At 43.1% G+C, this 18,444-nt stretch overlaps 1 protein-coding gene and 1 pseudogene across 13 annotated transcripts in view; one reads left to right on the top strand and one right to left on the bottom strand.

The window, feature by feature from the left end:
- Nucleotides 1–385: 385 nt before the first annotated feature.
- LOC110504483 (glutathione peroxidase 3-like) lies at nt 386–15,315 on the top strand (annotated as a pseudogene). The gene is made up of 5 exons (XR_005041150.2): nt 386–779; nt 5,469–5,619; nt 7,144–7,261; nt 8,422–8,521; nt 14,377–15,315. The product of XR_005041150.2 is annotated as a glutathione peroxidase 3-like (transcript).
- Nucleotides 15,316–15,449: 134 nt separating this feature from the next.
- Nucleotides 15,450–18,444, bottom strand: part of LOC110504481 (TNFAIP3-interacting protein 1) — a 33,173-nt gene continuing 30,178 nt past the window's right edge. For all 12 annotated transcript variants that reach the window (XM_090220010.1, XM_090220012.1, XM_090220016.1 and 9 more), the window contains 2 exons: nt 17,875–17,932; nt 15,450–17,601 (listed from right to left, as the gene is read on the bottom strand). In XM_090220010.1, the coding sequence (XP_090076136.1) occupies nt 17,561–17,601; nt 17,875–17,932 (99 nt within the window). In that variant the 3' untranslated portion in view covers nt 15,450–17,560. The remainder of the gene's footprint in view (nt 17,602–17,874; nt 17,933–18,444) is intronic.

Genomic DNA, 18,444 nt, shown 5'->3' with positions numbered 1-18,444 from the left:
TAGGCCTACTTCTCCCAACACATTATGGTAGGCCTACTTCTCCCAACACATTATGGTAGGCCTACTTCTCCCAACACATTATGGTAGGCCTACTTCTCCCAACACATTATGGTAGGCCTACTTCTCCCAACACATTATGGTAGGCCTAATTCTCCCAACACATTATGGTAGGCCTACTTCTCCCAACACATTATGGTAGGCCTACTTCTCCCAACACATTATGGTAGGCCTACTTCTCCCAACACATTATGGTTGCTTATTTAGTATAATTAATTAATTGTAAATGTATCTCTGCCACATCAAACATGGTGATGATGATAGACATCAGATGTTGATTAGAAGAGAAAAGACTAAAAATAACTGCTGATGTGCTGCTGTGAATAGCGTGTGGTGACTGACCTCTCTCGATATCTATTTTGTCATTTGTCAGTGTGTGTGGCGACTGACCTCTTTGGATGTCTACTCTATGTCAAAAGGCAGTCTTCAGCACTATACAAGTGATAAATAACAACACGAACCCCAGTGAGAGAATAAAAAAAAACATTGGAGACTGGGCTCTGGATTTGTATTGGCTGAGAGTGAAATGTGCGTCAGCTTGTTGTCACTGCGTGGAGAGATCACACTGAATAGATGATTAACCAGGTCCCAGGGGAAGGAGAAGGAGCGGACAGGTCCCTCTCACTTTCACGATGCGGGGCATGCAGGAGAGTATGTGGGTCCTACCTCTGGTTCTACTGGGGCTGTTAAAGCCCTGGGCTGCAGGCTACTCACTCAGTCAGGTAATTTCCCTTCTGTAAATTGATTAATATATTATATAGCCTAGTGATATTACGATTGACACAATATAATTTAATTTGAAAAATATGGTTGGGAGAACTAAATTGCTACATAGGCTAATATATTACAGGTGGCACTTTGTTTTTATCGTTTTGGTGTAGTCAGTTATGATTCTGTTTATTTCACAATCCAGTGGTTGCTGTTAAATGTATTATTTCTATCGGGGGACTAAACATTGACTTATCCTTGGAGCGTCACGCGAACCATTACGCAAAACTCGGCTGTTATCTTACTATCATTGTAAGTGACACGTCGTTGGAATGGACGTTTCCAGAAAACCACTGGCCACCTGAGAATCGTTAAAAAAACAAACACCATCCGACAGATACAATTAGGGCTGACCCTGTTTAGTTGACTAGTTGATTATTTGGTCAATAAACTGTTGGCCGACTGAGATTTTTTTGTTGTCAAGCAGTCGCAATTTATGTTATTTTTCATGGCACATGAGATACCTTTCCTGACAGATTTGCGCCAGTCTCAGTGGACTAATCCATTGCGTATGGAACAGTCCGCGAAGCACGCGTGCCGCGAGACTATTTGTCTTGGTAGCCAAGTAATTTGATAAAATTGATCAAATAAGTGAAATTGCATTCGTTTCTCAATTGCATTGCTTTTCCATAAGTGACTACTGCTTTGGACCTGACACCGTTTGTGAGAGTATTCCTTAGGCCTACAGTAAGCCTGTGTGTGAAGATAATTTTCCTTGGGTATAATTTAAAATGTTGAGTCAATAAGGTGAGTGCAGCTAAGATGAACAAGGCACGTCTCTCTCCAGAGTGCGCTCTCTCCCGCCATTTCACTCGCATTCATTGTTTCATAACTTAATTGTGTGAAACTACAATGTTTGTTTGGTTACGTAATTTATCCAATATACACTACATGACCAAAAGTATATGGACACCTGCTCGTCGAACATCTCATTCAAATATCGTGGGCATTAAAATGGTATTGGTCCCCCCTTTGCTGCTATAACAGCCTCCACTCTTCTGGGAAGGCTTTCCACTTGATGCTGGAACATTACTGGTGGGACTTGCTTCCATTCAGCCACAAGCATTAGTGATGTTGGGCACTGATGTTGGGCAATTAGGCCTGGCTAGCAGTCACCGTTCCAATTCATCACACAGGTGTTTGATGGTGTTGAGGTCATGTCTCTGTGCAGGCCAGTCAAGTTCTTCCACACCGATCTCAACAATCCATTTCTGTATGGACCAAGCTTTGTGCACATGGGGCATTGTCATGCTGAAACAGGAAAGAGCCTTCCCCAAACTGTTGCCACAAAGTTGGAAGCACAGAATCGTCTAGAATGTGATTGTATGTTGTAGCGTAAATACTTCCCTTCACTGGAACTAAGGGGCTAAGGCCAAACCATGGAAAACAGCCCCAGACATGATTCCTCCACCAAACTTTACAGTTGGCACTATGCATTTGGGTAGGTAGCGTTCTCCTGAGCATCCGCCAAACCCAGATTCATCCGTCAGACTGCCAGATGGTGAAGCGTGATTCATCACTCCAGACAGAGAACGCGTTTCCACTGCTCCGGAGTCCAAAGAACGGTACCGTTCTGGCAGCTTGTGTGGACTACCACTTCGCGGCTGAGCCGTTGTTGCTCCTAGACGTTTCCACTTCACAATAACAGCACTTACAGTTGACCTGGACAGCTCTAGCAGGGCAGAAATTTGACAAACTGACTTGTTGGAAAGGTGGCATTGTATGATGGTGCTACGTTCAAAGTCACTGAGCTCTTCAGTAAGGCCATTTTACTGCCAATGTTTGTCTATGGAGATTACATGGCGGTGTGCATTTGTTTTTACACCTATCAACAACGGGTGTGGCTGAAATATTAGAATCCACTAATTTGAAGGGGTGTCCACATACTTTTGTGTATATATATATATATATATAGCGTACAGTCCTTTACCATTCTCATTGTGGACACTTTTGAGCTCACAACCTACAGTGCCTTGCAAAAGTATTCATCCCCTTGGTGTTTTTCCTATTTTGTTGCATTACAACCTGTAATTTAAATTTATTTTTATTTGGATTTCATGTAACGGACATACACAAAATAGTCCAAATTGGTGAAGTGAAATGAAAAAAATGACTTGTTTCAAAAAATGAGAAAAAATAGAAAAAGTGGGAGTATGTATTCGGAAATATGTATTCACCCCCTTTGCTATGAAGCCCCTAAATAAGATCTCATGCAAACAAATACCTTCAGAAGTCACATAATTAGTTAAATAAAGTTCACCTGTGTGTAATCTAAGTGCCACATGATATGTCACATGATCTCAGTATATATACACCTGTTCTGAAAGGCCCCAGAGTCTGCAACACCACTAAGCAAGGGGCACCACCAAGCAAGCGGGACTATGAAGACCAAGGAGCTCAAACAGGTCAGGGAAAAAGTTGTGGAGAAGTACAGATCAGGGTTGGGTTACAAAAAAATAACCGAAACTTTGAACATCCCACGGAGCACCATTAAATCCATTATTAAAAAATGGAAAGAATATGGCACCACAACAAACCTGACAAAAGAGGGCCGCCCACCAAAACTCACGGACCAGGCAAGGAGGGCATTCATCAGAGAGGCAACAAAGAGACTAAAGGTAACCCAGAAGGAGCTGCAAAACTCCACAGCGGAGATTGGAGTATATGTCCATAGGACCACTTTAAGCCGTACACTCCACAGAGCTGGGCTTTACGGAAGAGTGTCCAGAAAAAAATAAGCAGACATGTTTGGTGTTTGCCAAAAGGCATGTTGGAGACTCCCCAAACACATGAAAGAAGGTACTCTGGTCAGATTTAGTTTTTTGGCCATCAAGGACAATACTATGTCTGGCGCAAATTCAACACCTCTCATCACCCCAAGAATACCATCCCTACAGTGAAGCATGATGGTGGCAGCATCATGCGTGGGGATGTTTTTCATTGGCAGGGACTGGGAAACTGGTCAGAATTGAAGGAATGATGGATGGCGTTAAATATAGGGAAATTCTTGAGGGAAACCTGTTCCAGTCTTCCATAGATTTGAGACTGGGATGGTTCACCTTCCAGCAGGACAATGACCCTAAGCATACTGCTAAAGCAACACTCGAGTGGTTTAAGGGGAAACATTTAATAGTCTTGAAATGGCCTAGTCAAAGCCCAGACCTCAATCCTATTGAGAAGATTGCCAGGCCTGTGCTGGCGAACCAGGGACACCATGCGTAGGGCTGGTGCCATGTACCCCGATATGGTTCTCAATCAGAGGCAGGTGTCGTTAGTTGTCTCTGATTGAGAATCATACTTAGGTAGCCTTTTCCCACATGTGTTTCGTGGGTGATATATTTTCAGTTTCAGTGTTTGCACCATTTGGGACTGTTTCGGTTTTCATTTTTGTTTCTCTTGTTCTTTTTGTATTCTGTATTCATTGTCATTAAATGACATTATGGATACATACCACGCTGCATTTTGGTCCTCCGATCCTTCCTACTCCTCCTCCTCAGAAGAAGAAAGCCGTTACAGAGGGCAACTTTGAGGGCCCAGAATAGTTAATACGATGTTGCAAGTTCGATAGCCTAGTTCAAGCCAGACCCAGTTGATACAATGTTTCAAGTTCATTGCAGACAGGAGTAGAGAGATAAATGCAGTTGAAGAACATGAACAAACCTCCATGCTTAGCCAGTGTGATTTATAGGATATATTTTCTACTTGCAATATTTTTATTTGTTGGCTTTATGTAGGCTAATTTTACCTAGTTGGCAATACAACAGATACGTTATTATAATTGAAATTAAATTGTTCCACGAAAATGTGCACATGAACATCATAACTGGTTTGGTAGAAATGGTAAGATAAATTGGCATTCCACATGAAAAAGGTTGCCGACCCCTAGTGTAGCCTATTTCCCGCACCATCAGGATCTTATTGACAGGCCAGCAGCAGTGGGAGGAGGGGGGGGGGGGTTGGGAATACCCTTTTCTTCTGGTTATCTTGATCTCTGGCTCCCTCTTGAGTCATTTATGTCTTTATTATTTCTTCCAACGTGCTGAAAGCGCGTGTCATTCGGTCAAGGGCCAAGTGTCTGCGGGTTTTCGGTCTTCCCTTGAGGTTGATTGATGAATTAAGGTCACTGATTAGTAAGGAAATCACCTGGTTGTCTAAGTCTTAATTGAAAGGAAAAAAACAAAAACCAGCAGACACTATGCTCTCCATGGAATGAGTTTGACATCCCCTGGTTTAAAGCATCAGACAAGCTCAGTGCATATATAATAAAACACATATATGGGAAAATCTATTGGTCGAAAGAACAGACGACACTCGGTTGACCAAGATGTATTTTAGTCGAGGACAACCCTAGACAGATAAATACACATTATTCATTATGTAAAGAAAGTAGAATACTAGTGGTTACATTCTTGGTCAATTAGGAGGCACAGATATGTCATTGATTGGATGTCATTGATTAGTTTAGATTTTTGTTGAAGATTGAAAACTGGTTCTATGTGTTTCGACCTATTTTCTAAAGACGGACAGCTGATATCACCACAAGAAAGTACATGCATAAATAAACACACTTCAGGGAAAATGGCTATACAGCAGAGAATATGCATAACCCGTTTAAATGTGTGTGTGTGTGTGTTGATCCTCAGGTGTGTGACCCATCTGAAGATGGCACGATCTATAACTACAAAGCTAAGACACTGAATGGGAGTCGTTCAGTCTCCCTCAGTGAGTACATGGGGAAGACCGTCCTCTTCGTCAACGTAGCCACTTACTGAGGACTCACCTTCCAGTACCTGGGTAAGACTGTCTGGTTTAAGACTAACATTATAACAGTATACTAACAGTGGAGTTAGCAAGCTGCAGTAGGCTAACAGGGGAGTTAGCAAGCTGCAGTAGGCTAACAGTGGAGTTAGCAAGCTGCAGTAGGCTAACAGTGGAGTTAGCTAACAGCAGTAGGCTAACAGTGGAGTTAGCTAACAGCAGTAGGCTAACAGTGGAGTTAGCTAACAGCAGTAGGCTAACAGTGGAGTTAGCTAACTGCAGTAGGCTAACAGAGGAGTTAGCAGAATGCAGTAGGCTAACAGTGGAGTTAGCAGAATGCAGTAGGCTAACTCGAGCCTTCACAGTAGAGTGGCCCCACGCTTATAGTCTTGGGCGGTATACCGTTCATACCGTATACCGGGGAATTTCAAAATACCAGGCTGTATGATTTCCAATACCGACATGCGTGCTACGTCACTGCTTATAACTAAGAGATCGAATAAATATAATCATAGATATAATCAAATCCTGTTATATCCAGGTCAGGGCTCCAGCTGTGCATCTGCTTTGCTAACCTACTACCTAAGTGACTAGATGTCAAGATCAAGCTTCTTGATTGTTATAGCAGACATTCAATCCCCTCCTGGTTCAAGATGCCTGTTGCCTATAAATAGTTTTTTTTAATAGCACCGCTTGTGTGCAAATTCAATACTACCGTATACCCTGGTATGGTACAGGAAACATGAACATCTGGATACAGCCCAACCTTACCCACACTTCGTTTAATCCCCCAAACCATGTAAATCCCTCTTACAATGAGCAAGTCCACACATAGACTAACAGGCTTGACTGACTGAGGCCTAGATTCAATCCGATCAAGCGTTAACCGGCAATAGCTGTCACCCGCATAGCTGACGTTTTGGCTGTGTTGGAGGTGGGAACTGCTTGGGAGCTGTCAGATCGGTGAGCTGCTGCTCTTGTAATCATTGTCAGGAAGCCACACCCAGAAGGAGGAAGTGTACAGGCTATATAGAAATAATGACGTTCTAATTGAAAAATCATTAAACGAAATCATGAGGATTTCTATCAGCCTAATGGAGGTTCAGATTACATCTCACATTCCAGTGTTGGAGATTGTAAACAAAGGCAGTTAATGCGACTCCATGCGGCCAATGGCAATGTCCGCTTTAGGTATAATGCCGGGAGCAGCTTGTGGATCTGACAGAGCTAACGCAGTTTCAACTCACGACACATTTCAAAAACAACCCGCAATGCAGATTTCGGTTCTGATCCTAGGAATGGAGCCCCTAGAGTGCTCTGCAACAAAGACAAAGGCTAGTCCATGTGTGACCAGAACAGGGGAACTGTAGCATGCGCCCTACTTTAATGTACGTTGTTTAGAAATCTGATTTTTTGACCTCAAGTTACCCAAGGGGTTTATCGGATTGATCTTGTTGTTGTTATCTTTCTATTATAAAACCTTTAATCCAGCTGTGTGTGTGTGTGTGTGTGTGTGTGTGTGTGTGTGTGTGTGTGTGTGTGTGTGTGTGATCTAATCAGAGTTGAATGCACTACACGAGGAGATGAAGGATTATGGGTTTACCATTCTCGGGTTCCCCTCCAATCAGTTTGGAAAACAGGAGCCAGGAGAAAATCATGAGATTCTGGCCACTCTAAAGTAAGTATTGTTTGTCTCAAAGACCCGTTAACAATTGAACAGTCATTAAAATACATATAAAGTGGTCTAATGTATATGATATACTGTACATTACCAGTGTTTTTATTATGAAGGTGAAATAAACCTGAAACTAATGCAAGTGTCTTGCATGCCAATAAAGGCAAATCCTCTGTCAATCAACAGAGCTTCATTTAGTTTGGGAAAAACATCCCAGGATTGGGAGATCAGTTTCTGAGAAGCGATATACAGATCCCTAAAGTAAGCAACATTCCTATGGTATCTGGTCCCTCTAGCCCACCTTAGACTCTACCCCTGGCCAGCTTAAACCCCATGTTCACCAGACTGTTAACCCTGGTTTCACCAGTGTCTGCCTTCAGTATATTTGGGTTTATAACCTGGGTTGTTATCCTCTAGTAAAAGCAGAGATTGTATGTTTAAGAAGCTTAACAGTGTTGTGGTTTGTGTTCGTGTCACATAGTCTGTCTATCTAGGGCAATAGCTTAGTGAGTTTGGCACCCATTAAAAAGGTCCTTTAAGTTCTCAAAAGCATGTAGCCAGTGTTTGTGTCCCAAATGGCACCCTATTCCCTAAATAGCGTGCTACTTTTGACAAGAGCATTATGAGGCCTGGTCAGAGCCTTATGGAGCCTGGTCAGAGCCTTATGGGGCCTGGTCAGATCCTTATGGAGCCTGGTCAGATCCTTATGGGCCTGGTTAGATCCTTATGGGGCCTGGTCAGAGCCTTATGGGGCCTGGTCAGAGCCTTATGGGGCCTTGTCAGAGCATTATGGAGCCTGGTCCGATCGTTATGGGGCCTGGTCAGATCCTTATGGAGCCTGGTCAGATCCTTATGGGCCTGGTTAGATCCTTATGGGGCCTGGTCAGAGCCTTATGGGGCCTGGTCAGAGCCTTATGGGGCCTGGTCAGAGCCTTATGGGGCCTGGTCAGAGCCTTATAGGGCCTGGTCAGAGCCTGGTCAGAGCCTGGTCCGATCCTTATGGGGCCTGGTCAGATCCTTATGGAGCCTGGTCAGATCCTTATGGGCCCTGGTCAGAACCTTATGGGCCCTGGTCAAAAGTAGGGGACTATATAGGGAATAGAGTACAATTTGGGAGGCAGCCCAGTGATAAGTGTATATCTCTCTCTCTCCTTGGGTTTCAGGCATGTCCGACCAGGAAATGGATTTGTTCCAAACTTCCTGCTATTCCAGAGGGGGGATGTGAACGGAGACACAGAACAAGGAGTCTACACTTTCCTTAAAGTAAGCAAGTGTTTAGAGAAAGTGTTCAGGAAACGCACTCAATATTCCCAGGTTTTCCATAAATCCCAAAACCTTCAACCAAGGACTTCTGGAAAACTTCAACATTGGAAAGTTATCAGAAACAAGTTGACTGATTGTTGTCATCCTAGTGTACAGTGGAGTCAATAACACTTTGTGGGCGACTTACCTGGTCAGATTCCCACTATAATCCTGACTGAATTATTGGACGGATACTGTGGCTGTGACAGCTGGCAAAATCACCCTGTAACAGAAACGGAACTGGGTTACACAGAGAGAATTATACCGTACCATTCACTGTGTCTATTGGGTACAGACATTGTTTTTAATAGGTCTAACAGTAAAGACATGTCATTTAATGGTACAAATGTATTTTATTGTGGCATGAACACAACCAGTCATGATGTTTTCATCTGATTGTCAAATAAATCACTTCAAAAAGTAGGCTACCTCCGGCTGTTCACGTTCGTCCACTCCAAATAATCCCAGCATCCAAACAGTGCGCTGTGCACGCGCCATTTAATGAATGGAAAGAGACCTCTGTTACAAACAGGGTCATTTGTATTTCGTATTTGGGGTTCTTATGGATCCCCATTAGTTCCTGCCAAGGCAGCAGCTACTCTTCCTGGTGTTTATTATGGATCCCCATTAGTTCCTGCCAAGGCAGCAGCTACTCTTCCTGGGGTTTATTATGGATCCCCATTAGTTCCTGCCAAGGCAGCAGCTACTCTTCCTGGGGTTTATCATGGATCCCCATTAGTTCCTGCCAAGGCAGCAGCTACTCTTCCTGGGGTTTATCATGGATCCCCATTAGTTCCTGCCAAGGCAGCAGCTACTCTTCCTGGGGTTTATTATGGATCCCCATTAGTTCCTGCCAAGGCAGCAGCTACTCTTCCTGGGGTTTATTATGGATCCCCATTAGTTCCTGCCAAGGCAGCAGTTACTCTTCCTGGGGTTTATTATGGATCCCCATTAGTTCCTGCCAAGGCAGCAGCTACTCTTCCTGGGGTTTATTATGGATCCCCATTAGTTCCTGCCAAGGCAGCAGCTACTCTTCCTGGGGTTTATTATGGATCCCCATTAGTTCCTGCCAAGGCAGCAGCTACTCTTCCTGGGGTTTATTATGGATCCCCATTAGTTCCTGCCAAGGCAGCAGCTACTCTTCCTGGGGTTTATTATGGATCCCCATTAGTTCCTGCCAAGGCAGCAGTTACTCTTCCTGGGGTTTATTATGGATCCCCATTAGTTCCTGCCAAGGCAGCAGCTACTCTTCCTGGTGTTTATTATGGATCCCCATTAGTTCCTGCCAAGGCAGCAGCTACTCTTCCTGGGGTTTATTATGGATCCCCATTAGTTCCTGCCAAGGCAGCAGCTACTCTTCCTGGGGTTTATTATGGATCCCCATTAGTTCCTGCCAAGGCAGCAGCTACTCTTCCTGGGGTTTATTATGGATCCCCATTAGTTCCTGCCAAGGCAGCAGCTACTCTTCCTGGTGTTTATTATGGATCCCCATTAGTTCCTGCCAAGGCAGCAGCTACTCTTCCTGGTGTTTATTATGGATCCCCATTAGTTCCTGTCAAGGCAGCAGCTACTCTTCCTGGGGTTTATTATGGATCCCCATTAGTTCCTGCCAAGGCAGCAGCTACTCTTCCTGGTGTTTATTATGGACCCCCATTAGTTCCTGCCAAGGCAGCAGCTACTCTTCCAGGGCTTATTATGGATCCCCATTAGTTCCTGCCAAGGCAGCAGCTACTCTTCCTGGGGTTTATTATGGATCCCCATTAGTTCCTGCCAAGGCAGCAGCTACTCTTCCTGTTGTCCAGCAACATTAAAGCAGTTATATACAGTTTAAAATATTACATGACATTACATTTCATAACATTTTACCCAACACATTTAGTGTGTTCCCTCAGGCCTCTACTCTACTACAACATATCTACACTACAACACCCATGTGCACATGTGTGTAGAGTGTGTTTTATGTGTGTGTCTATGTGTGTGTCTAAAATCTAATTTTACCGCTTGCATCAGTTAGCTGATGTGGAATAGAGTTCCATGTAGTCATGTCTCTATGTAGTACTGTGGAATAGAGTTCCATGTAGTCATGGCTCTATGTAGTACTGTGGAATAGAGTTCCATGTAGTCATGGCTCTATGTAGTACTGTGGAATAGAGTTCCATGTAGTCATGGCTCTATGTAGTACTGTGGAATAGAGTTCCATGTAGTCATGGCTCTATGTAGTACTGTGGAATAGAGTTCCCTGTAGTCATGGCTCTATGTAGTACTGTGGAATAGAGTTCCATGTAGTCATGGCTCTATGTAGTACTGTGGAATAGAGTTCCATGTAGTCATGGCTCTATGTAGTACTGTGGAATAGAGTTCCATGTAGTCATGTCTCTACGTAGTACTGTGGAATAGAGTTCCATGTAGTCATGGCTCTATGTAGTACTGTGGAATAGAGTTCCATGTAGTCATGGCTCTACATAGTACTGTGGAATAGAGTTCCCTGTAGTCATGGCTCTATGTAGTACTGTGGAATAGAGTTCCATGTAGTCATGGCTCTATGTAGTACTGTGGAATAGAGTTCCCTGTAGTCATGGCTCTATGTAGTACTGTGGAATATAGTTCCATGTAGTCATGGCTCTATGTAGTACTGTGGAATAGAGTTCCCTGTAGTCATGTCTCTATATAGTACTGTGGAATAGAGTTCCATGTAGTCATGGCTCTATGTAGTACTGTGGAATAGAGTTCCATGTAGTCATGGCTCTATGTAGCACTGTGGAATAGAGTTCCATGTAGTCATGGCTCTATGTAGCACTGTGGAATAGAGTTCCATGTAGTCATGGCTCTATGTAGTACTGTGGAATAGAGTTCCATGTAGTCATGGCTCTATGTAGTACTGTGGAATAGAGTTCCATGTAGTCATGGCTCTATGTAGTACTGTGGAATAGAGTTCCATGTAGTCATGGCTCTATGTAGTACTGTGGAATAGAGTTCCATGTAGTCATGGCTCTATGTAGCACTGTGGAATAGAGTTCCATGTAGTCATGGTTCTATGTAGTACTGTGGAATAGAGTTCCCTGTAGTCCTGGCTCTATGTAGTACTGTGGAATAGAGTTCCATGTAGTCATGGCTCTATGTAGTACTGTGGAATAGAGTTCCATGTAGTCATGTCTCTACGTAGTACTGTGGAATAGAGTTCCATGTAGTCATGGCTCTATGTAGCACTGTGGAATAGAGTTCCATGTAGTCATGGCTCTATGTAGTACTGTGGAATAGAGTTCCATGTAGTCATGGCTCTATGTAGTACTGTGGAATAGAGTTCCATGTAGTCATGGCTCTATGTAGTACTGTGGAATAGAGTTCCATGTAGTCATGTCTCTATATAGTACTGTGGAATAGTTCCATGTAGTCATGTCTCTACGTAGTACTGTGGAATAGAGTTCCATGTAGTCATGGCTCTATGTAGCACTGTGGAATAGAGTTCCATGTAGTCATGGCTCTATGTAGCACTGTGGAATAGAGTTCCATGTAGTCATGGCTCTATGTAGTACTGTGGAATAGAGTTCCATGTAGTCATGGCTCTATGTAGTACTGTGGAATAGAGTTCCATGTAGTCATGGCTCTATGTAGTACTGTGGAATAGAGTTCCATGTAGTCATGGCTCTATGTAGTACTGTGGAATAGAGTTCCATGTAGTCATGGCTCTATGTAGTACTGTGTGCCTCCCATAGTCTGTTCTGGCCTTGGAGATTGTGAATATGTCTTTGGTGACATGTCTTGTGTGGTATGTATGGGTGTCTGAGCTGTGTGCCAGTAGTTTAAACAGACAGCTTGGTGCATTCAGCTTGTCAACACTTCTTACAAATACAAGTAGTGATGAAGTCAATCTCTCCTCCACTTTCAGCCATGAGAGATTGACATACATATTATTAATGTTAGCTCTATGTGTACATTTAAGGGCCAGCTGTGCTGCCCTGTTCTGAGACAGGTGTAATTTTTCGAGATCCCTCTTTGTGGCACCTGACCACACTACTGAACAGTAGTCCAGGTGGGACAAAACTAGAGCCTGTAGGACCTGGCTTGTTGATAGTTCTGTTAAGAAAGTAGAGAAGTGCTTTATTATGGACAGACAACTGTAATGACATGCAGCAGGTGTCATTAGGCCTACAACACTGGCTGTATTCATGGTTGCCAAGGGAAACCATGCTTAACCAAAAATGTGAACAAGAAAAAAGCGTCAGAGCGAGCGAAACAGCACCCCTTTGTCCCAGTATTTTTAGCCCATGTATCTCATGCACTCTGGACAAAAAGAGTATAACTTGGGATCCTTCCTGTAGCTCTCGTAACATCCTTCTGATAGGACAACATAACCTGCCCAACGGTAGTTCTAACCCTGTCTTCTAGAACTGTTCTAACACTAACCCTGCCTTCTAGAACTGTTCTAACCCTGTTTTCTAGAACTGTTCTAACCCTGTCTTCTAGAACTGTTAACCCAATAACCCCCTCTTCTAGAACTGTTCTAACACTATAACCCTGCCTTCTAGAACTGTTCTAACCCTGTTTTCTAGAACTGTTCTAACCCTGTCTTCTAGAACTGTTAACCCAATAACCCCCTCTTCTAGAACTGTTAACCCAATAACCCCCCCTCTTCTAGAACTGTTCTAACACCATAACCCTGCCTTCTAGAACTGTTCTAACCCTGTTTTCTAGAACTGTTCTAACCCTGTCTTCTAGAACTGTTAACCCAATAACCCCCTCTTCTAGAACTGTTCTAACACTATAACCCTGCCTTCTAGAACTGTTCTAACCCTGTTTTCTAGAACTGTTCTAACCCTGTCTTCTAGAACTGTTCTAACCCTGCCTTCTAGAACTGTTCTAACCCTGTTTTCTAGAACTGTTCTAACCCTGTCTTCTAGAACTGTTCTAACCCTGTCTTCTAGAACTGTTAACCCAATAACCCCCTCTTCTAGAACTGCTCTAACCCTATAACCCCCTCTTCTAGAACTGTTCTAACCCTATAACCACCTCTTCTAGAACTGTTCTAACCCTATAACCCCTCTTCTAGAACTGTTCTAACCCTATAACCCCCTCTTCTAGAACTGTTCTAACCCTGTTTTCTAGAACTGTTCTAACCCTGTCTTCTAGAACTGTTAACCCAATAACCCCCTCTTCTAGAACTGTTCTAACACTATAACCCTGCCTTCTAGAACTGTTCTAACCCTGTTTTCTAGAACTGTTCTAACCCTGCCTTCTAGAACTGTTCTAACCCTGTTTTCTAGAACTGTTAACCCAATAACCCCCTCTTCTAGAACTGCTCTAACCCTATAACCCCCTCTTCTAGAACTGTTCTAACCCTATAACCCCCTCTTCTATAACTGTTTTAACCCTATAACCACCTCTTCTAGAACTGTTCTAACCCTATAACCACCTCTTCTAGAACTGTTCTAACCCTATAACCCCTCTTCTAGAACTGTTCTAACCCTATAACCCCCTCTTCTAGAACTGTTCTAACCCTATAACCCTGTCTTCTAGAATTGTTAACCCAATAACCCTGTCTTCTAGAACTGTTCTAACCCTATAACCCTGTTTTCTAGAACTGTTCTAACACTATAACCCTGTCTTCTAGAACTGTTCTAACACTACAAACCTGCCTTCTAGAACTGTTCTAACCCTATAACCCCGTCTTCTAGAACTGTTCTAACCCTATAACCCTGCCTTGTAGAATTGTTCTAACCCTATCTTCTAGAACTGTTCTAACCCTATAACTCTGTCTTCTAGAACTGTTCTAACCCTGTCTTCTAGAACTGTTCTAACCCTATAACCCTGTCTTCTAGAACTCCTGCCCACCAGTAGGGGACAGCTTTGAGAACCCCACCAACAGGCTCTTCTGGGAGCCCCTGAAGATCAACGACATCAAATGGAACTTTGAGAAGTTCCTGGTCGGACCGGATGGGAAGCCCGTGATGAGGTGGTTCCCCCGGGTCCCAGTGTCTGAGGTTCGGGAGGACATCCTCAAATACATCCGTCAACTCTTCTCCCAGTCCACCCAGCAGAACATTGACTAAGATTTAATGTGCCCCAAATGGCACCCTAATCCCAAGATAGTGCACTACTGGAAATTCTCCAATTCACCAGGGCCCACAGGGCTCTGGTCAAAAGTAGTGCACCATATTGGGAATATGGTGCCATTTAGGATGCGGCCTGTGTTATCAGGGCTGGGGTCGATTCCATGTCAATGGAGTAAATTCCTGTATTGAAATTCAGCCTACAGATTTATTAGATTCCCCTTTTAGATGCACGAAAACACAGTGGACTGGTTTCCAGGGTCCAGATTACACCTCTTTCTGGACTAAAAAGCACTTTCAATGGAAATTCTCCAATGAGTATGCTGTCATTTTATTCCAAGAGTAGGCTGAATCTGGATCAAGGAAACCAATGTCATAAAACACTATTTTCCCCCCATCCTTGTCGAAAACCTCTGACAAGCCATGTATGTGTAGAATAGAACATCATTCAACTGATTCGTAGAAGAAAATGTCAATCAATTCAAATGTATGGCTGGCTGTGGTGGTAGTGGGTAAGGGTCGTAGAGGAGGTGGCATGTTGTATGAAGGTGAGGCTTGAAAACAGCGCGTCTGTGGTGCCAAACCTGAGTTCTAGGGTCCAGGCCAGTCCTTCAGTGCATTCAGACTGGGCCTGGTAACCCTGAGAGTCATGTTACCTCCTGGTCCTGCCACCTGACTAATTCATGTCAATAAATCACGTCAGTATAACATGGTGCCAAGTTCTTCCTGTAAACGATGATGAACTGTGGTGTGTGTGTGTGGCCACTCAAATGCTTTCACAAAATGTCTAGGTCAACAAATAACTTTTTTTTTTTAAATGAAGATGACCACCAGAGTAAGACTTACGAAGACATTTAGGATATGTTTATATTAAGCCAGTTTAAATACAAAAAGTCTCATCACATCAGTAATGTGCTTTTTCCCCTCCTGCCTACACTCCAGAATTACAAACTAGAAAAAGACCACTGCCAGAGGGGGAAAAAAACCAAGGCATTCCTTTCAAAGAGCAATTCAACCATTCTGGAATCTAACGTCTTAAAAAAAATAAGTCTGATCCAACTGGATTTACAGTGAATTAAACACCCATCTTTACCAGTCTGAATGCAACATACACAAAGGTTTATAATACCCATACATATGCAATCCTATGTAGCTTGGATTCAGGAGATTAGTTCACCACCAAACCAAAATCACACATCAGAAGGATTGGTGGCTCTAGGGGTGGTGACCAACCCCCTCGCCCCTTAAAACTCCAGACACTAGTGAAGATATCAAAACATCGTAAAGTATAGTAGTAATAACTCCACGCCACTCCACACCTATCCAATCCTCTGATCAACAGAAGTACCCGGGGTAAGGTACAAGGCTGGGTTTGGAATTCACACCGGCTCTTGACGGTATCAGAGGCTCACAGGACTGCCGGATAGATAGGATGGAGCTGCTGGTCTTACAGGATTGAGACAGAAGCCAGCAGAGTCAGGGATGTGGCCCAAACAGCACCCTTTTCCCTATATAAAAAAAAAGTGACTTTTGACCAGGGCCGGGAGTCTGGCTGAGGTGGTTTATCACGGAGGTAATCGCTGACTGACTGATCCTTGGGGGTTAGCAGATTCTCCGTAAAAAAAAAAAAAGCTTAATTTCCTCTGATGCAAAATAAAAAAAGACACGACTGACAGGTTAAAAGCAATATGATGGAGACCAATTGTACCCTGTTAACTCAATATAAAAATGCACATATTACAGCACCTACAGTATACTGACCATACTCTGCTAGCAGAGTGCTCAGGTAGGCTAACGTTTACAGCAACCAGAACAGGCCTACTGTAGTGCTATCAGCTGTCAGCATTAGGGAAGGAAAGGAAGTCAGGAAAGGAAGCCATTCAAGACTATTGGGACAAAGCCTGGATACACTACAACCTATGACCCAATCCTCCAGACATATAACTGGACAGCTTTGGGGGTAAATATGTTGAGGACTTATCTACCTTAGGATAGCAATACATATTGAAATCGATTATCAAATATTTAAACCAATTAAATCAAAAAAAGGTGTTACATTGGTCATTTTTGGCCAATCGGGTACATGCGCATGTATGTGTGTAACCAACATACGATGTCAATAGCTACAATATATTGGGAGTACACTAACAGAAAGAACAGCATTACTGAAAGACAAGTGATCTACAGTTAGTTAATGCAACCATCAAAAAACAGTAGATTATAAATAAAATGACGACAACAATCATGATTTTTTTGGGGGGGAAGGGCATGATATACCAGCTAAATTCACTTCCCAAGTTTAATGTGTTATAACAATCACTGTATGAACAGTTATACTTGTGGTAGAGTTCTAGAACACCAACAGTAATGAACACATCCCACGGTTACGATTTCTATGGATTCCAATTCCAAGGCAATTGACCTTTTTTTTCATTATATAAATCGTTGGAATGAATACAAGTAGTACTTGTTGTTATTGACATGGGATAATAGACCCCTTTGACCCTACGAGAAAACAAAACAGCTTTGTAGAAACTTTACATATTTTGCAAGTGGGACGATCATCAATAGCCGATAATCTCATGGGTATATTGTCTTAAATATTACATTTTGATCATTTCTACCTATTACACACAAATGACTTCAGTTCCTGCATAGAATCATATGAAGCAGATGTTGAATCTCCCCCCAAAAATGAAGAGGTTAAAAAAGAAACGCATCTAAATTATAATATATTTCTGAATAGCGAAAACAGTGTTTCACAAGTAGGCTTATAAAAAGGCAAGTATAAACAACATTACAACAGGATATCTACAGTTCAGTAGGAAAAGTATAGTTGAAATCACACCGGGTCAACAGAAAACTAACTGATTCATGCTGCTACCACCCAGCTGGCTCCACGGTGAGAGAACAAATGGTAGAGAGGACCTTAGTGCTTTCCAGGGTCAATATTCTATCGCTCTCTTCTTCCAAACCCAGTTGCGGTGGACTGATCTATAGACAAGAGTAGAGGAAAAGGTTTAGCTCTTAAGCAATCAGCCACTCCAGAGAACGAGAGAGAGAGAGAGTTTTGCAACAAACAAACAAACAAATATTCAGGTAACTTTTCCCAACCAGATATCCTGGTTGGAGGATGCAGAATTTCCTGCTTCCGGGTGATATCCTGGTTGGAGGATCCAGAATGTCCTGCTTCCGGGTGATCTTCCAACCAGGTTATCCAGAGGTTTGCAACCCTTTTTTCCACAGCCATCTGTTGTGTCAGCGTACCCATGTTCTCTGGTGGTCTGGAACCATCCCCGGCGCCGGCCCACCTGGGTCCTCTGGGCTGGGGGAACGATGACAGCACCGGGAATCACATTTTTATTCATACAAGTCCTTTTTTACATAAATTGTCACAAAGTGCTTTACGGTAACCCAGCCTAACAGCTAGTAGCTGCTTCGTGGCAAGGGGAAAACACTTCTCTGTCAGTAGCTATTTTTTATTTTATTTAACCTTTATTTAACTAGGCAAGTCAGTTAAGAACAAATTCTTATTTTCAATGACGGCCTAGGAACAGTGGGTTAACTGCCTGTTCAGGGGCAGAACGACAAATTTTGTACCTTGTACCTTGTCAGCTCGGGGATTTGAACTTGCAACCTTTCGGTTACTAGTCCAATGCTCTAACCACTAGGCTACCCTGCCGCTATAATCTAAGGGTAGTGGCTAGCGGTCCATTTGGGATTGGGTCACTGGATCATATTCACTAGGAACCAAAACGGAAGAAAAACAAACCAAAATAGGGAACGACAACCTGAAAAAGGTCCAATAAGAAAACGCTTATTTTCTTTTTCGATTTT

The sequence above is a fragment of the Oncorhynchus mykiss genome, chromosome 25 (genome assembly GCF_057628025.1).
Source record: "Oncorhynchus mykiss isolate SJ-2025 chromosome 25, ASM5762802v1, whole genome shotgun sequence".
Taxonomy (NCBI): domain Eukaryota; kingdom Metazoa; phylum Chordata; class Actinopteri; order Salmoniformes; family Salmonidae; genus Oncorhynchus; species Oncorhynchus mykiss.
Note: the sequence above shows the minus strand (reverse complement) of the source record. Positions and strands in the feature narration are given on the sequence as shown.